General features: G+C 33.9%; 1 protein-coding gene across 2 annotated transcripts in view; it reads left to right on the top strand.

Annotated features, from left to right (window-relative positions):
• The first annotated feature begins 3929 nt into the window (after window positions 1-3929).
• Window positions 3930-18541, top strand: part of adck2 (aarF domain containing kinase 2) — a 15684-nt gene continuing 1072 nt past the window's right edge. The window contains exons 1-9 of one of the 2 annotated variants that reach the window (XM_056452374.1): window positions 3930-4167; window positions 4258-4575; window positions 6928-7537; window positions 11344-11490; window positions 12206-12334; window positions 12423-12518; window positions 14203-14448; window positions 16534-16662; window positions 17128-17181. In XM_056452374.1, the coding sequence (XP_056308349.1) occupies window positions 4331-4575; window positions 6928-7537; window positions 11344-11490; window positions 12206-12334; window positions 12423-12518; window positions 14203-14448; window positions 16534-16662; window positions 17128-17181 (1656 nt within the window). In that variant the 5' untranslated portion in view covers window positions 3930-4167; window positions 4258-4330. Of the gene's footprint in view, window positions 4576-6927; window positions 7538-11343; window positions 11491-12205; window positions 12335-12422; window positions 12519-14202; window positions 14449-16533; window positions 16663-17127; window positions 17182-18541 lie in introns of both variants that reach the window. The other variant, XM_056452373.1, reaches the window with a different exon arrangement.

Raw genomic sequence — 18541 nt, 5'->3', positions numbered from 1 at the left:
CAATTAAGTTCACCCAATTCACCTACAACTGTGTGTTTGGACTGTGGGGGTAACCGGAGCACCCGGAGGAAACCCACACCAACACGGGGAGAACATGCAAACTCCACACAGAAATGCCAACTGGTCCAGTCGGGACTCGAACCAGTAACCTTCTTGCTGTGAGGCGACAGTGCTAACCACTGAGTCACCGTGTTGCCCTGCTTGTTTAAACTGCTTATTTAAAATGTTTGTTATGTTAACTTAATCGATTTGTGTTGAGACAACATGAATGAATTGTGTGGAACTCTGCATTTTTTTACAGTGTATAGTTGGGGTCTAATTTTTCCTCAAGTTTTTATATAATTATTACATTTGTGCAAATTTGTCCCTCATTATGAAATAGTTTATTATTTTAGTATTTTTTTTAAATGTAAAAAAAGGTTGACTGATATTAGAAATAAACTGAAATTGTTGGTGCCTGTCATGATCACCAGCGATCTCTAACCACCAGAGGTCGCTGGTAAGAACTCACTTTTACATGGACTACATCTTATGAACTACAAATTCAGTCATGCCACACACACACACACACACACACGTGCTCCAAGTCTCCACTGATTGGACTCCCACAGCTGATGCTGCTTCTGGACTAATCACACACACTACTTTAGCAGCACACACACTCACTTCCTGGCTGAGTCTTGTTTACCTGTAAAGTGACAATTCAACGCGTTTTCCTTAGTCTTGTTTCTCCGTGTTTTGACCCTTGCCAAGTTTGTCTGTTTGTCCATGTTCACTGCCTGCCTTCCGACCTCTCGCCTGTTATAGTGACTACGATTCTGGATTTGCCTTTATTCTAGTGGTGGGCAAAGCGAGGCTTCGTGAAACACTGAAACAGTTGAAGCAAATGTGTCGAAGCTTCAAACGTTTCGAAACCCCACTCTACAGTGACGCCTAGTGGTCATTTTTTATGTATTGCACTGGAACAGTTTCAGCAAAGAACAGTTGAGCATATTGCGGTATTAAACCCCACTTTGTAAGGTCGAATCCTTAAGTGAAATAGTGGAGTGGTTAGGGTTCTTACTTCCATGCAGAGATTGTTGGTTCGAATCCAGGCTGATACAGTTATTTTGAAATGCTTTAATATCAGTTTGAGATGCTTTGTTTGTGTATCGTTTTGTTTCAACATTGGTCTGATAATAATAAATATAGCTTGTTTCGGTCATAAAACAGGGTTGTTGCTAGATCAGATACAGTTGTGGACAGAAGTTAACAAGAATTATTTATATTATTCATTAAATTTCCCATTTATTGTATTTTATTAACGTCTACCACAAATCTAAACCCAACCATCACAGTACTGTAAAATATTAATTATTGTTTTACAGTTACAAAAATGATGCTAAATTGATGGCGTCTCAGCAGCTGTATCATATCTAGACTACACCATAAACAGTAACATGATTAAAATACATAAAATCACGATTTTGGAGTATTTGTACAAGTCGGGATTCGAACCCAAAAGTCATGTGAAGTCTGTAACAACATGCTGACGCTCAGTCCACTAGGCCATATGTGACGAACATCAAAATATCAGTCAAATGCAGATTCTCCAAGTCTCGAAACGCTTCTGAACTGATTGATGCTTTGAATCGCTTGAGTCACGTGACCAGGTGTTTCGAAACACTTTAGTCACGAGACCTGGGTGTTTCGGATCATGCTTAGGTACAGTGTTTCGAAACACTTGCGCTTCGGGATCTCGACACAGTGTCGAAATGTCAGTTTCACGTCAGCCATCTCTACTTTATTCATCTGTTTGCACCTGTGTTGACCCTTGCTTGCCTGACTACCGAATAAACCTGCACTTAGATCCTAATGTTGTCTCTGTCATCCACGTGCTACAGTGCCGCTAGCCTAGTGGTTAAGTGCGTCGACATATAGCACCATGGTGCTTACGGTGACCTGAGTTCGATTCCCGGCTCGAAGTCCTTTGCCGCTCCCTTCCACTCTCTCTGCTCCCAACTATTTCCTGTCAATTCTCTGCACTATTCTATCCTTTAAAGGTTAAAAACCCCTAAAAAACTAGTTATAAACAGAAATTCATTCATTCATTAATTTTCTTTTCAGCTTAGTCCCTTTATTAATCTGGGGTCGCCACAGCGGAATGAACCGCCAATTTATCCAGCATATGCTTTACGCAGTGGATGCCCTTCCATACCCATCACTGGGAAACATCCATTCACACACATACACTACAGACAATTTAGCTTACCCAATTCCCCTATAGCGCATGTGTTTGGACTGTGGGGGAAACCGGAGCACCCGGAGGAAACCCACACGAACACAGGGAGAACATGCAAACTCCACACTGAAATGCCAACTGACCCAGCCGAGGCTCAAACCAGTGACCTTCTTGCTGTAGGGCGACAGCGCTACCCACTGCGCCACCGTGTTGCCACATAAACTGAAATAATACAAATAAAATAAGTAAGAATACAAAGGGTGATATTAGGACTGTTGTGGCTGGAATTGCTTAGGGCATCGAAATAAATAAATCCATATTCATATTACTATAGAAAAATAAACAAATGACTGTAGCTTTCTATAACTGTATTGCACTGTAATACAACGGTTTACTAGACTAGTAAACTAGACTACATTATAATACAATAGTTCACCGTTACACGATGGTTAATAATACTACAGTATGCCGTAGAGTTGTAAATAACATAATAAATAGCCTACAGTATAATATACTGTGTGTGAATGAGTGTGTATGGATGTTTCCCAGTGATGGGTTGCAGCTGGAAGGGTATCTGAACAGCTGAATAAGCAAAAACGTATGCTGGATAAGTTGGCGGTTCATTCCACTGTGGCGACCCTGGATTAATAAAGGGACTAAGCCAAAAGAAAATAAATGAATGAATGAATGAGACACTTTACTATGGCAAAGTTCAAAAACACTTAGCAGTTACTATAAATTACTGAAGTATTTTTTTATGTGGGTGTCTTCTTCATTCATATCTGCTCTATTATGTGCATTTTTTATGTCGAAGTGAGGAAAATGAAGTAAAAGAGCCCACGTGACTGAGTGAACTCAAATATAGACTTATAATAACTTACAGACTCAAAATAACAGCGAACAGTCATTTTAGCGACATCTACTGGCCAAAGGGAAACGATGAAAATTGGTGGTAATAGTGATATAGTGAAAATATTTATTTGAACAGAAAAACAGACTATACAAACAATACAAGTATTATATTTTAACGTTATATATATATATATATATATATATATATATATATATATATATATATATATATATATATATATATATATATATATATATATATATATGATAATAAACTTTCATTAGTATAACTTTCAAAATGTTAATAACTTTTGCATTATTAGGTCTATATTATTGGATGTTTATGTACATAAAAGAATTATTGTCAAAGTTGATGAATTATAGTAGTGGTAGTAGTAAATGTCAAAAGTCCAAACAAAATATGGGACAAACAACAAAACTGCAATAAAGCAATACATTTTAACATTATAAATATTCTAATATTTAAAAATCCTATTAAATGCTCCTAGTAAATGCTAATAAGTAAACATGGAACATCAAGCCACAAACCTGCGATAAAATAATATATCTTAACATTAAAAACATTAAAATATATAGCCATTATGTTTAATATTAATAATTTATATATGTGTATATATATATAGTAATATTAATAATGCTGATTTTAATGAAATATAACTGATTCAATCCCATATTAACTCAATGATTCTTTAAATTTCATAATTTCGTGTGTTTATTTTATTGAGCTGACTTTGTTCTGAATGAATAATTGTTTTTTAAAATCAACAAATCAATATCGATTACGGTCCTTTTCCTTCATTTCCACCGAGATGCGGAACTAACGTTAGGAATCACACGGAGCGATTTATCAGTCGAACCGGTGGAGAGCAGCAACATTTCATAACAAATGTTTGAATGAATTAAACCGAATACATGCCGAAATGTGGAGACACAACGCGAAAATGACACTAAACAGCACAGCCGCGGACATCTGTAAACGAAAAAACGCAAGATAATAATAGTAGGGATGTTTATGTACATGTTTGACTGCGTGTTATGAACATTTCTAGGACTGCTATTATAATTTAGAGATTGTAAGTATGCTCGATGCTGACTATAAACACTGCATAATTTTACATTAGCAGACGTGAATGCGTTTATTAATCCATACTTTATAATTTCAGGCCTGAACAGAAGAAATCAACAGAACTGAACATTGTTAATTGATTGTTTAATGTCTTGATAACTGCAGTTAATATGTCTGTATTTTGCACACGGCACCTGCTCCAGAACTTTAAGTGCATTGCACGCAGGTTACCGATTTCAACTCAATCCCGCAGAGTGTTTTTTGTTAAAGCCACTCGTCTTTTATCCCAAACTCCAAAAGTGGGGTTATTCTGCTGGACTGCATGTGGGACCATTTACGCCTCCGGACCAGAATCCATCAAGAATCATCAGAACCCCACAGAGAGGAAATCAGTGGCCAGAGTTCAGATCCACAGGTTAGCAGCGGTGGATAGTCAATAAGTATTTTTACTTCACTACTGTAATTAACCTTTGTGTTTTGTTCAAATTGACTCCCCTTTCGTTATGTTAGGGGCTGCTTTTGCCCCATTGATTTCCATTATAATGACATTTTTTGATCACAAAGCCTTGACACCATATTGTCATACATTTTTGATTGTTGGTAGTTTTACCTGTTGGGATTAGGTCAGATTAGAAGAAGAAAAGTGGAAATCAGTCACCAGAGTTCAGATCCACAGGTTAGCAGTGGTGGACAGTAACTAAATAGTTTTACTTCACTACTGTACTTATGTGCACATGTTGAGTATCTGTACTTTTATTTGAGAATATTTATATAGGAAACTTTTACTTCACTACATTTCTAAACAAAAGCATGTACTTTTTATTTAACTACATTGAGCATTTGATAATCTGAATTAAGATATAAAGTTATTTTGAAAGGGAAGAAATTGGTTTCCTGATCAGAGATGAAATGGTTTGATTTGTGAATACGCTGAATTGTATCAGTGACCCTGTTGAACTGGTTCACAAATTGCGCTGAACAATAATTTGTGAATTGGACTGACATCTAGAGTCAATAACTCACTGATTCAAATGATTTGTTCAGATTGAGGCTGCATTCCAGTCTAGTTTTTATGCCCTTCACTCACTAACTTCCCTTTGTCTCGTACCCTCAAGTGGAGTGGAACGCAGCCTGAGTCTCTAGTAAATGATTTAAATGATCCATGATTCACTAATTCAAATGATTTGTTTAGTTTGATTCTCCAGCAAATGATTAACTGTTTCAAATGATTTGTTCAGAGTGAGGCTGCTTTCCAGTCCAGTTTTTTATGCCCTTTACTCACTAACTTCCCTTTGTCTCGTTCCCTAAAATGGAGTGGAACGCAGCCTGAGTCTCTAGTAAATGATTTAAATGATCAATTCAGAGTGAGTCTCTGGTAAATGATTCACTAATTCAAATGATTTGTTTAGATTGATTCTCCAGCAAATGATTCACTGTTTCAAATGATTTGTTCAGATTGAGGCTGCATTCCAGTCTAGTTTTAATGCCCTTCACTCTCTAACTTCCCTTTGTCTCGTACCCTAAAGTGGAGTGGAACGTAGCCTGATTCTCTAGTAAATGATTTAAATTATCCATTCAGAGTGAGTCTCCGGTAAATGATTCACTAATTCAAATGATTTGTTTAGATTGATTCTCCAGCAAATGATTCACTGTTTCAAATGATTTGTTCAGATTGAGGCTGCATTCCAGTCTAGTTTTAATGCCCTTCACTCACTAACTTCCCTTTGTCTCGTACCCTAAAGTGGAGTGGAACGTAACCTGAGTCTCTAGTAAATGATTTAAATGATCCATTCAGAGTGAGTCTCCGGTAAATGATTCACTAATTCAAATGATTTGTTTAGATTGATTCTCCAGCAAATGATTCACTGTATCAAATGATTTGTTCAGAGTGAGGCTGCATTCCAGTCTAGTTTTTATGCCCTTCACTCGCTAACTTCCCTTTGTCTCATTCCCTAAAGTGGAGTGGAACGTATCCTGAGTCTCTAGTAAATGATTTAAATTATCCATTCAGAGTGAGTCTCCGGTAAATGATTTACTAACTCAAATGAGTTGTTTAGATTGATTCTCCAGCAAATGATTCACTGTTTCAAATGATTTGTTCAGATTGAGGCTGCATTCCAGTCTAGTTTTAATGCCCTTCACTCACTAACTTCCCTTTGTCTCGTACCCTAAAGTGGAGTGGAACGCAGCCTGAGTCTCTAGTAAATGATTTAAATGATCCATTCAGAGTGAGTCTCCGGTAAATGATTCAGTAATTCAAATGATTTGTTTAGATTGATTCTCCAGCAAATGATTCAAAGTTTCAAATGATTTGTTCAGACTGAGGCTGCTTTCCAGTCCAGTTTTTTATGCCCTTTACTTACTAACATCCCTTTGTCTCGTTCCCTAAAGTGGAGTGGAACGCAGCCTGAGTCTCTAGTAAATGATTTAAATGATTTCCAGTAAACGATTCACTGATTTTACAAACTGATCTGAATGACTTCGATAGTATCAGTTTTTCATACAGTGCAAGTCAATGGGTACAGGTTTCCAACATTTTTCAAAATATCTTCTTTTGTGTTTAAAAGAAGAAAGAATGGTTTGAAACCACTTGAGGGAGAGTAAATAGTAAATACATTTTCATTTTTGGGTGAACTATCCCTTTAACTAAAAAAAAAATCAAGTAATATAGTTGTAATATTGAAAAAGATAACTTCATACCTCTACTGGAGTAATGTCAGAGTATCTGTATTTTTACTCAAATCTCTCATTTCTGTGCTTTGTCTAGGCTAGTATTTGTCCTGCGATTGGGACTCCGCGCATTGGTGCTTCTTCTCAAATTCAGCCCTCTTTTACTTCTATATCCATTGACTTTACTGTCCCAGCGTTGGGCGTCCCGTTGGTTGGATTGCCTACTTTGGGTCACCGAAACCTCTGGACCAACATTTATCAAACTGGGCCAATGGGCCAGCACAAGACGGGATATTTTCTCCCAAGACTTCTGTGACCGCTTCTCCAGACTTCACGTGCGGGTGAAGGCTCACTCCTGGTCCCACACTAAACTGTGTCTGAAGCGGGCATTTGGGGAGGGATGGAGGCAGATGTTTGTGTTTGACAGTAAGGAGCCGGTGGGTTCGGGATGCGTGGCTCAGGTGTACCGGGCCAAGGCCAAAGTGGCAAACATCCAAGATCCAGACTTCCAGAAGCTGCTGGAGGAACTGGAGAAGAAGAATCTGCTGGAAGCCTGGGAGATCCCTGGACTGGGAGGAGCGCTGAGTGATTTTTGGGAGACGAGAGATGAGGAGGAGATCACAGATGGGAAGATGAAGGAATTTGGAGAGAGATATGGTCAAGGTGAACATGTGGATGAAGAGCGTCTGATTCCTGTTGCTATTAAGGTAGAGATTGAGTTTCGTTTCTTATATTTTAAACCTCTTTTTCATATTATCCGGTTAGTTTCTCAATAATTTCACTAACACACACTAAATTATATATATATTATTAGAATTGATGGTTTTAAAAATTAACTTAACTTTTTAAGGTTCTTAACATTGGAAAAAAAATGTTTGTCACTCTAAGTAAAAAATCTTTCTTTTTAGATTTTTCTTAATATTGAAGTTATTTTTAGAATGTTCTTATTAATAATGTTCTTTCTAGAGTATTCTTGGCCACACTTTATTTTGATGGTGGGTTTGTTGAATTTAAGTTATATTGCATCTAAATGCCAACTAATTCTCATTCGATTATAAGTAGACTGTTAGGTTGGGGTTAGGGTTAGTGTAAGTTGACATGTACTTGCAAAGTTTCTTATAGTCAGTCAAATGTCTGTTTAGCAGCAGTATCAACAGATTCAACAGTTTATTAATACTCAAATGGACCATTAAAATAAAGTGTTACCGTATTCTTTTTAAATTGTTCTTTATAATAAAGTTCTTTTTAGAATGTTCTTTTAAAATTTTCTTAATAATATCATTCTTTCTAGAGTATTTTTTTTTAAATGTTCCTAATAGTAAAGTTCTTTCTAGAGTATTTTTTTTTAAATGTTCCTAATAGTAAAGTTCTTTCTAGAGTATTCTTGGCCACACTTTATTTTGATGGTGGGTTTGTTGAATTTAAGTTATATTGCATCTAAATGCCAACTAATTCTCATTCGATTATAAGTAGACTGTTAGGTTGGGGTTAGGGTTAGTGTAAGTTGACATGTACTTGCAAAGTTTCTTATAGTCTGTCAAATGTCTGTTTAGCAGCAGTATCAACAGATTCAAGTTTATTAATACTCAAATGGACCATTAAAATAAAGTGTTACCGTATTCTTTTTAAATTGTTCTTTATAATAAAGTTCTTTTTAGAATGTTCTTTTAAAATTTTCTTAATAATATCATTCTTTCTATAGTATTCTTTTTAAAATGGTCCTAATAATAAAGTTCTTTCTAGAGTATTTTTTTAAATGTTCCTAATAGTAAAGTTCTTTCTAGAGTATTCTTTTTAAAATGTTCCTAATAGTAAAGTTCTTTCTAGAGTATTCTTTTTAAAATGTTCCTAATAGTAAAGTTCTTTCTAGAGTATTCTTTTAAAAATGTTCCTAATAGTAAAGTTCTCTCTAGAGTATTCTTTTAAAAATGTTCCTAATAGTAAAGTTCTTTCTAGAGTATTCTTTTTAAAATGGTCCTAATAATACATTTCTTTCTAGAGTATTCTTTTTAAAATGGTCCTAATAGTAAAGTTCTTTCTAGAGTATTCTTTTTAAAATGGTCCTAATAGTAAAGTTCTTTCTAGAGTATTCTTTTAAAAATGTTCCTAATAGTAAAGTTCTTTCTAGAGTATTCTTTTAAAAATGTTCCTAATAGTAAAGTTCTTTCTAGAGTATTCTTTTAAAAATGTTCCTAATAGTAAAGTTCTTTCTAGAGTATTCTTTTAAAAATGTTCCTAATAGTAAAGTTCTTTCTAGAGTATTCTTTTAAAAATGTTCCTAATAGTAAAGTTCTTTCTAGAGTATTCTTTTTAAAATGTTCCTAATAGTAAAGTTCTTTCTAGAGTATTCTTTTTAAAATGGTCCTAATAATACATTTCTTTCTAGAGTATTCTTTTAAAAATGTTCCTAATAGTAAAGTTCTTTCTAGAGTATTCTTTTTAAAATGTTCCTAATAGTAAAGTTCTTTCTAGAGTATTCTTTTAAAAATGTTCCTAATAGTAAAGTTCTTTCTAGAGTATTCTTTTAAAAATGTTCCTAATAGTAAAGTTCTTTCTAGAGTATTCTTTTTAAAATGTTCCTAATAGTAAAGTTCTTTCTAGAGTATTCTTTTAAAAATGTTCCTAATAGTAAAGTTCTCTCTAGAGTATTCTTTTAAAAATGTTCCTAATAGTAAAGTTCTTTCTAGAGTATTCTTTTTAAAATGGTCCTAATAATACATTTCTTTCTAGAGTATTCTTTTTAAAATGTTCCTAATAGTAAAGTTCTTTCTAGAGTATTCTTTTAAAAATGTTCCTAATAGTAAAGTTCTTTCTAGAGTATTCTTTTAAAAATGTTCCTAATAGTAAAGTTCTTTCTAGAGTATTCTTTTTAAAATGGTCCTAATAGTAAAGTTCTTTCTAGAGTATTCTTTTTAAAATGGTCCTAATAGTAAAGTTTTTTCCAGAGTATTCTTTTTAAAATGGTCCTAATAGTAAAGTTCTTTCTATGGTATTCTTTTTAAAATGGTCCTAATAATAAAGTTCTTTCTAGAGTATTCTTTTTAAAATGGTCCTAATAGTAAAGTTCTTTCTATAGTATTCTTTTTAAAATGGTCCTAATAGTAAAGTTCTTTCTAGAGTATTCTTTTTAAAATGGTCCTAATAGTAAAGTTCTTTCTAGAGTATTCTTTTTAAAATGGTCCTAATAGTAAAGTTTTTTCCAGAGTATTCTTTTTAAAATGTTCCTAATAGTAAAGTTCTTTCTATGGTATTCTTTTTAAAATGGTCCTAATAATAAAGTTCTTTCTAGAGTATTCTTTTTAAAATGGTCCTAATAGTAAAGTTCTTTCTATAGTATTCTTTTTAAAATGTTCCTAATAGTAAAGTTCTTTCTAGAGTATTCTTTTTAAAATGGTCCTAATAGTAAAGTTCTTTCTAGAGTATTCTTTTTAAAATGGTCCTAATAGTAAAGTTTTTTCCAGAGTATTCTTTTTAAAATGTTCCTAATAGTAAAGTTCTTTCTATGGTATTCTTTTTAAAATGGTCCTAATAGTAAAGTTCTTTCTAGAGTATTCTTTTTAAAATGGTCCTAATAGTAAAGTTCTTTCTATAGTATTCTTTTTAAAATGGTCCTAATAGTAAAGTTCTTTCTAGAGTATTCTTTTTAAAATGGTCCTAATAGTAAAGTTCTTTCTAGAGTATTCTTTTTAAAATGGTCCTAATAGTAAAGTTCTTTCTATAGTATTCTTTTTAAAATGGTCCTAATAGTAAAGTTCTTAATAATGAAGTTTTTTAAAAATGTTCTTAATAGTAAATGTTCCTTATATTGAAGTTATTTCCAAGTTTATATATATATATATATATATATATATATATATATATATATATATATATATATATATATATATATATATATATATATATATATATATATATATATATATATATATATATATCGTTTTATTAAGTTTATTAAAAGGTTAAACTGGCAAATTACTAATGCATGCAATTAAAAAAAAAATAATAGTAAAAATGTCATTTTTAAATCAGATGAATAAATAAATGTTATAGCATTAAGTTGTTTTGGAAAAAAACAAAACAAATCTGCTTACCTATTTATTAAAATAATAATAATAATATTGTAAAATATTATTTTAATTTAAAATATCTTTTTTTTCTATATCAAAATATATTTAAGTGAACTTTATTTCTGTTATGCCACACTAAATTATCAAAATTTAGCTTGGCATTACAGGAATAAATTACAATAAAACATATTTTGATAAATAATTAGGCCATTTTAAATTGAACTAATATTTGCACAATATTGCAGTCTTTATTGCATTTTTACTGTTTTTAGTGTAAATAATTAGTTTGAACTTAAACCAAACAAAATCATTATTTCAGCATCATTAATTCAGTCTTCAGTGATAACTATTTTGCTGGAAATTTCTGCTCAAGAAGCATTTATAATTATTAGCAAAAAACTATTTCGTTCATATATTCTCTAAGAAGGTCTGTGTTCTTCATGCAGGTTCTTCATCCAGGAATCCGGCAGCAGGTGCAGATCGATCTGATCCTAATGAAAGCTGGAAGTTTATTCCTCAACTGTTTGCCCGGTGTGAAGTGGCTCAGCCTGCCGGAGATTGTGGAGGAGTTCCAGAAGCTCATGACCAAACAGGTACTTTTATAAAGAATATATTTCTATTAAAAAAAATTGAGAAATACTATAGTAATTACTATAGTGTTTTTGAACCATACAATAGTAAAGTGTATTGTGCTGTATATATTATAGTATTTACAACAATTTTTTAATGAAAGCTCCTGCATACTGTAGTATTCGCTACAGTCAACTGATACGAAATACTGTAGTATACTACAGTAAACTGTGGTGTATTGTAGTATAATATAATCTATAGTTATACAAAGCTACAGTATTGGGTCATTGTTTATATTACTATAGTTGTTGTGTTACCATAGCAACCGTAGAACCACCACAACAGATTAAATACTATGGTTGTTGTGTTACCATAGCAATCGTAGAACCACCACAACAAATTAAATACTATAGTTGTGTTACCATAGCAACTATAGAATCACGACACCAGATTAAATACCATAGTTGTTGTGTTACCATAGCAACTGTAGAATCACCACAACAGATTAAATGCTATAGTTGTTGTTACCATAGCAACTATAGAATCACTATAACTGATTATATGCTATAGTTGTTGTGTTACCATAGCAACTGTAGGATCACCACAAAATATCGATTCTAGTAATTTACTATAGTATGCTTCAAAAACACTATAGTATTTACAATAAATTACTATATAATTTTTTTATGTGGGGGGCTAAAATAACTTTTATTAAAGTTGAAAATATTTCTGATGCAGATCGATCTGCGGTTTGAGGCCCAGAACATTGAAAAGTTCCAGAAGAACTTTAAAGATCTGGAATATGTGAAGTTTCCAACGCCACTCAGACCGTTTGTCACCAGAACTGTGCTGGTAGAAACATATGAGGTGAGAGTGGCTATATTTGTGATGATTTAAGTATCTAGATGCCTTTTGTTTTTTCTTTTCCTTTATGTCTTTTCTTTTGCTCATTTAGGAAAGTGAACCCATCTCCAACTACCTGAGCTCTCACATCCCAGCAGGAGTCAAGCAGAGAATCGCACGCATGGGTGTTGATCTACTGCTGAAAATGGTGAATAAAGGCCTCGGTACTTCAAACTAAATGGATAAAAATAACTGAAATTATGTAATTTCGGACCAAATCCCACCAAAATGAAGTTCTTTTCGAGCTTGTTTCAGCAGTTTGAAACCGTTCATCAAAGCAAACTTTTTTGGGAAATAGTTTTGGTCATAAACACCAAAAAACACTGCCATTGGTCTGTGACGATTACACAATCAGTGGGTTTGTTCTAGAACTCCGTCCCCAGAATGGGTCTGTAAAGTTTCAGCTCAAAAAATTACATTAACTGTTAATTTAATCATGCTGTAATATCTTTTTTTGAGTGGAATACAAAACACTTTGATGTACAAAACGCTCTCTTTAAATGCAAATGAGCTGCAGATCATGGAGAAGCGCACTAAAAACAGTAAAAATATCAATGGAAATATAAATACTTTGCTTATATGACATCATAGGGGTGCCAATAATTGTGAATTTTATTTATTTATTTTATTTTTAATTTTTTTCTCAAATATTTCCCAAGTGCTGTTTAACAGAGATATTGTTTTTGATCCAATTTTCAAGATGATAGTTGTAATAACTTATTTATAATAAATAAGTTAGGTTATAAATAAGTTAATAATATTGGTCTTAGCAGTTTTTAATAATATTTAAAGATATAATAAAAAAATAAAAATAAATATATATATATATATATCAAGCAGAGAATTGCACACATGTGTGTTGATCTACTCCTGAAAATGGTAAATAAAGGCCTCTGTACTTCAAACTAAATCAATAAAAAGAACTGAAGTTATGTAATTTCGGACCAAATCCCACCAAAACGAGGTTCTTTTTGAGCTTGTTTCGGCAGTTTGAAACAGTTCATCAAAGCAAACTTTTTTGGGAAATATATATATAAGACATTCTCCAGAAGAAAAACATTATGAAAAATGTCCTTCCTCTGATAAGCAACACTTGCAAAATATTTGAAAAAGTTTTTGCAATTTACTCACTACAGGATTTTGCAAGGAAATTTTTAAAAATATATTTGCAACCAAACTTGACTGATTAAAAAAAAAAAAAAAAAAAAAAAAAAAAAAATATATATATATATATATATATATATATATATATATATATATATATATATATATATATATATATATATATATATATATATTTTATGGCTTTATTTTAACTATTTATTTGCTTCAATAATTGTGTTTTGCTGTGAAAATACAACAAAATTTCGTCAATTTTTATATTGATTTATCTCAAAACATTGGACATTGGACAAAATCCTGCATATTGTCTAAAATATTAGTAATATTTTGAGAAAAATAAATTAACTACAGCCTTGTTTCCTCGGTTACCAAGGGTGGTAAAAGTAGTAGAGGTCAAGATCTAACTCTCTGCAGGTGTTTGTTGATAAGTTCATCCATGTTTTTTCTCTTTTTTTTTTGACGTCTTTGTTTCAAAACATCTTATTTGCTTCAACTCTTGTGTTTTGCTTTAAAAAAAACACCAAAATCTTGTCAAATTGTTATAAAAAAAAGTTTCAATCTCAAGAGCCATAGAGCATTCCTTATTTTTTGTTGTCAAAAATATTAGTCATATTTTGAGAACAATATATTTATTACAGCCTTGCTTCCTCACTTTTCAAGAGTGCTAAGAGTAGTAGAGGTCGAGATCTAACTTGTGTTTGACTCTGCAGGTGTTTGTGGATAATTTCGTCCATGGGGATCTCCACCCGGGGAATATCCTGGTTCAGGGCAGCTGTGGGGAGGGATCTGAGGACAGGGCCACACTGACGGACCTGTGGGACACTGTGGTGGTCAGCATGAGGGCGACTCCTCCATCTCTTCAGCTGGTGCTGCTGGACGCTGGTATCGTAGCGCAGCTCAGTGAAGCAGATCAGCGCAACTTCAGAGCAGTCTTCACTGCCGTCGTCCTCAGACAGGTAAACGTGGTCTGCGTCTTATTTCATCTACTTATAATATGCCCTGAACGTGTCCACTCTTTTTGTAAAGGAAATTCGAATACTTCAGTGTGAGTAACAGAAGAATATATGCAGGTTTTGGGCTATTTGTGTGCATGATGGTATTTGTGTAGGGGAATTACCAACCTACGTCACATGGGTCCCTGGTTGCATTAGCAAACATGTAGTGTTGTGCGGTAGGATGCCAAATGCAAAAGTCCAAAAATAGAAAACTTTTACCGTACACCACACTGCTTTAATGCCAACTGCAGACGTCTTTGGCTAAAAGGGAGCTAAATGAAGTGAGGACCTAATTAAAAATGCTGGCCTCTGCAGTTCTCATGTTATATCAGGTAAGTTCACGCTGTGCTGAATCAGACACATTACTTGTTGTTGATTGCAGACATGATTTCAGCAAAAGCAGTTAAATATGGTGAATTAAACTGCGGACACTGAATGTTCAGAATGAAACGTGAAAATGTAAGTTCACATACCCTGCCGTACAGGTGCAGTTCGCTATCAGAATGCTGTCGTTTTGCTTGTTGATGATTACCCAGGCCTTGTATAGCTCCGTCTTCTTTCCTTGTCTTTAACTAGGCAGAACCTCGGTTTTTAGCACTACATAGTTTTGAATCTGGTAATCATGGAGCATTATTTCTTGCACATGACCACACAGAACTAAATTGTAGGCATCTAAAGACTTGTAGGCCTTTAACTTCTCTCTTGTCAAATTACTTGGAGCTTCAATCAGATAGTTGTATATTTGGGGTTGGATGCTTGGCCATTTCATCTTATCTAATATCCATTGGGAAGGTGCTATCGCAAATGGACCTGTCAGACGAACGCCGCTCACTTCAACGTTAATTTTGCAGAATAACTGTGCTTATCACTGGGTGACGAGCTGTTATAATACTCTGAAAGCATTATATATATAATATGTAATCAATATAACTTATCTCTAATACAACAACAAACTCTGTACCACATCGGATGTCATTCCCTCACTGTAAATGCTAGCGCTCCCGTTTTTTTTTCTGCAACCTCGCTGCGTGCGCATCCTGAATGTTTACAAACCGGTAATTCATCTATTGTTTTTCAAATATTTCCCAAGTGATGTTTAACAGAAAGGACATTTTTCACAGTACTTTTTTTCTTCTGGTGCAAGTTTTGTTTCTTTTAGTTTGGCTGGAATAAAAAAATAACAATATTTTTATTAGCTCATTAGCTCATAGTTTCTCAGCTACAGAACAAACCACTGACTTGCCTAATTACCCTAACTTAACATATTTAACCCAGTTAAGGCTTTAAATGACACTTTAAATTATTGTCTTGCAAGATAACTAGTAAAATGTTTGCATTTTAATATTTTTCATTTTAAGCGTCTGTCAGTTTTTTATTAGTAGTTAGGAGTAGTGGTATTTATTACTCATTTTAATTCTCATTCATTCATTTTCCTTCATCTTAGTCTGTTTATTCATCAGGGGTCGCCACAGCGGAATGAACTGCCAACTTATCCAGCATATGCTTTTTACACAGCGGAAGCCTTTCCAGCTGCAACCCAGCACTGAGAAACATCCATACACTCTCATTCACACACACACTCATACACTACGGTCAACTTAGTTTATTCAATTCCCCAATAGCGCATGTGTTTGGACTGTGGGGGAAACCGGAGCACCCTTAGGAAACCCACGCCAACACAGGGAGAACATGCAAACTCCACACAGAAACGCTAACTGACCTAGCCGGGACTTAAACTAGCAACCTTCTTGCTGTGAGGCCACCACTGAGCCACAGTGCTGCCTATTTTGACATTATTTTAGTCTTCCTTTTTTGTGCTTTGTCATTTTAGTCTATTTTTTAAAGCTCTTTTCAGTGTTTTAGTCATTTTAGTACTGAAACATATTATTTTGTTACCATTTTAAAATATTTTTCATCTATTATGTCCATTTAATTTTATTTCAGCTTTATTTTCATTACCTAAACATGACTTTTTCCTTCAGTTGCTTCTCATTACTTTTAATATTCAGAATAGCAACACTGGTTAGCATGTTCTTGTGTTTTCAGGGTGAGCGAGTGGCAGAGCTGATCCTTCATCACGCCCGAGCCAACGAGTGCCAGGATGTGATGCGATTCAAGAAGGAAATGGCTGAACTAGTGGATCGTGCTCTTAGTAACACGCTCTCTCTGGGGAAGGTATAGAGTTACACACCTCCATCACGTCCTAATTCAATATAGATCTACAGACTTATCAAGTTTGGAATACAGTGATTTCTTGTTAATTGCAGGAGTTACGTTCTAAAAATAACCCGCAATAGCTGTGAAGGGTGAACTGCGTCATAGCGAGGGACCACTGTATTTAAAATGATGACAACCAAGGCTTTATATATTTGATTAAAAATGCAGGTGAAATATAATATTCTGAAATGTTATTTAGATTTAAAACAACTTATTTATTTAAAAAAATATTTCAAAATATAATTTATTTTTGTAATGCAAAGCTGAATATTCAGCATTTTCAGATCATGATTGTTCAGCAATCAATCTAATATGAAGATTTGCTGCTCAGGGAATATTTCTGATTATTATCAGTGTTGAAAACACTTCATATTTTTGTGAAAACCTCTCATTCAAGAGTGAACGCTGTTGTTTTTTTTCTAGATCCAGGTGGCCGAGCTTCTCTCTCAAGTTTTTGGTTTGCTGATCCATCACAAGGTGAGGGCAACTAACACAAGCTAGAACATTATTAGCTGTTTGTAAAATTATGAATAATTGAGACCAAAACAATTGTATGGCTTAATTTAGTATCTATATCTGTTTTTAATGATTAGATTCAACTTTATTGTCATTACACATGTACAAGTACAAGGCAACGAAATGCAGTTTAGGTCTAACCAGCAGTGCAATATCAGCAAGTGCAGGATACAGGTATAGGTTATAAAGTGCAGTTATAGAAAGACTATGGTGATATTTACAGATGGATGTACTATCAACATTATATACAGGTTGTATTAGCTATGAACAGATTTACAATAAATGAATATGTACAGGATGCTATTAATAGCAGAATAATACATAGAATAAATCCCTTTGAGTAAGTACACAGCAAAGTAACAATCAGTGTTTGATATACTTGAGGATATCTGTTTATACTTAGTGTAAAACTCTCTCTAATGTGCTACACTTTAATAAAACGTGGCAAAGCATTTCTTCTATTTTGACAGCATTAGGGCAATCTCCCAGGAGTCATGTCCTCCAAGGTCAAAGCTCCTAGTTGGCAAAGAATATTTTTCTGAAGATAACTATCCCAGGCTTCTTACATTTTCCGATGGTAATGGTTGTTCAGAAGTTTCATCTGGACTGTTTCTTCCTTTATTTTTGGTCAAAGACTATAGAACAAGTACATGTCACTCAAATTGTTTTGATCAATATGCAGAATGAAGCCCCTCCTTCTAATACAGGAGCCAATCATCGATCGCTATAGACTGAGGATTCTCTGGGGAAGGGGCTCTGTCCAGACGTGTGTTTATGACTGTTTCTGCAGCTTCATTATGAATCCTCTAGGCTCAGCAAATGCTCTGGAATCTCAGCGAACACTTGCTTCACAGACATGACAAATATATCCACATAAAGCTTGAAATCTCTACTTTTAAATGAACCAACTACACTTAAAAAAGCAAATGTTCTCTGGTTTTGTAATCTGTATGAAACAAACGCGATGTACAGTCAGTTTTGTCAAATGTACATCACATAATCTACTCGAATGCCCACAAACTCGTAAACAAAGAGTCGCTGTCATTTTGGGATCAAATTTGCCATCAAGACCAAGTTGGGAATTAATTCAGATGAGCAGCGTGATCAGATAACGTGTAACACGTAAACAGAATCAGTCTAAATAAACAGTTGTGGTTTAATTTCATTGGTGATTTTCCCAATATTAAATTTAATCGTAAGCTTGTTTTTGTTTTGGAGAATTTGATCTTTCCCCATTCAAACAGAATGCTTTAAAGGGACTTTGTATTGGTTTGCTTTTGGTGGATCTCATGATGATTGACAGGTTGCCCCGCCCCCTCAT

The sequence above is a fragment of the Danio aesculapii genome, chromosome 25 (genome assembly GCF_903798145.1).
Source record: "Danio aesculapii chromosome 25, fDanAes4.1, whole genome shotgun sequence".
Classification (NCBI taxonomy): domain Eukaryota; kingdom Metazoa; phylum Chordata; class Actinopteri; order Cypriniformes; family Danionidae; genus Danio; species Danio aesculapii.
This window is presented reverse-complemented; position numbering and strand designations above follow the sequence as displayed.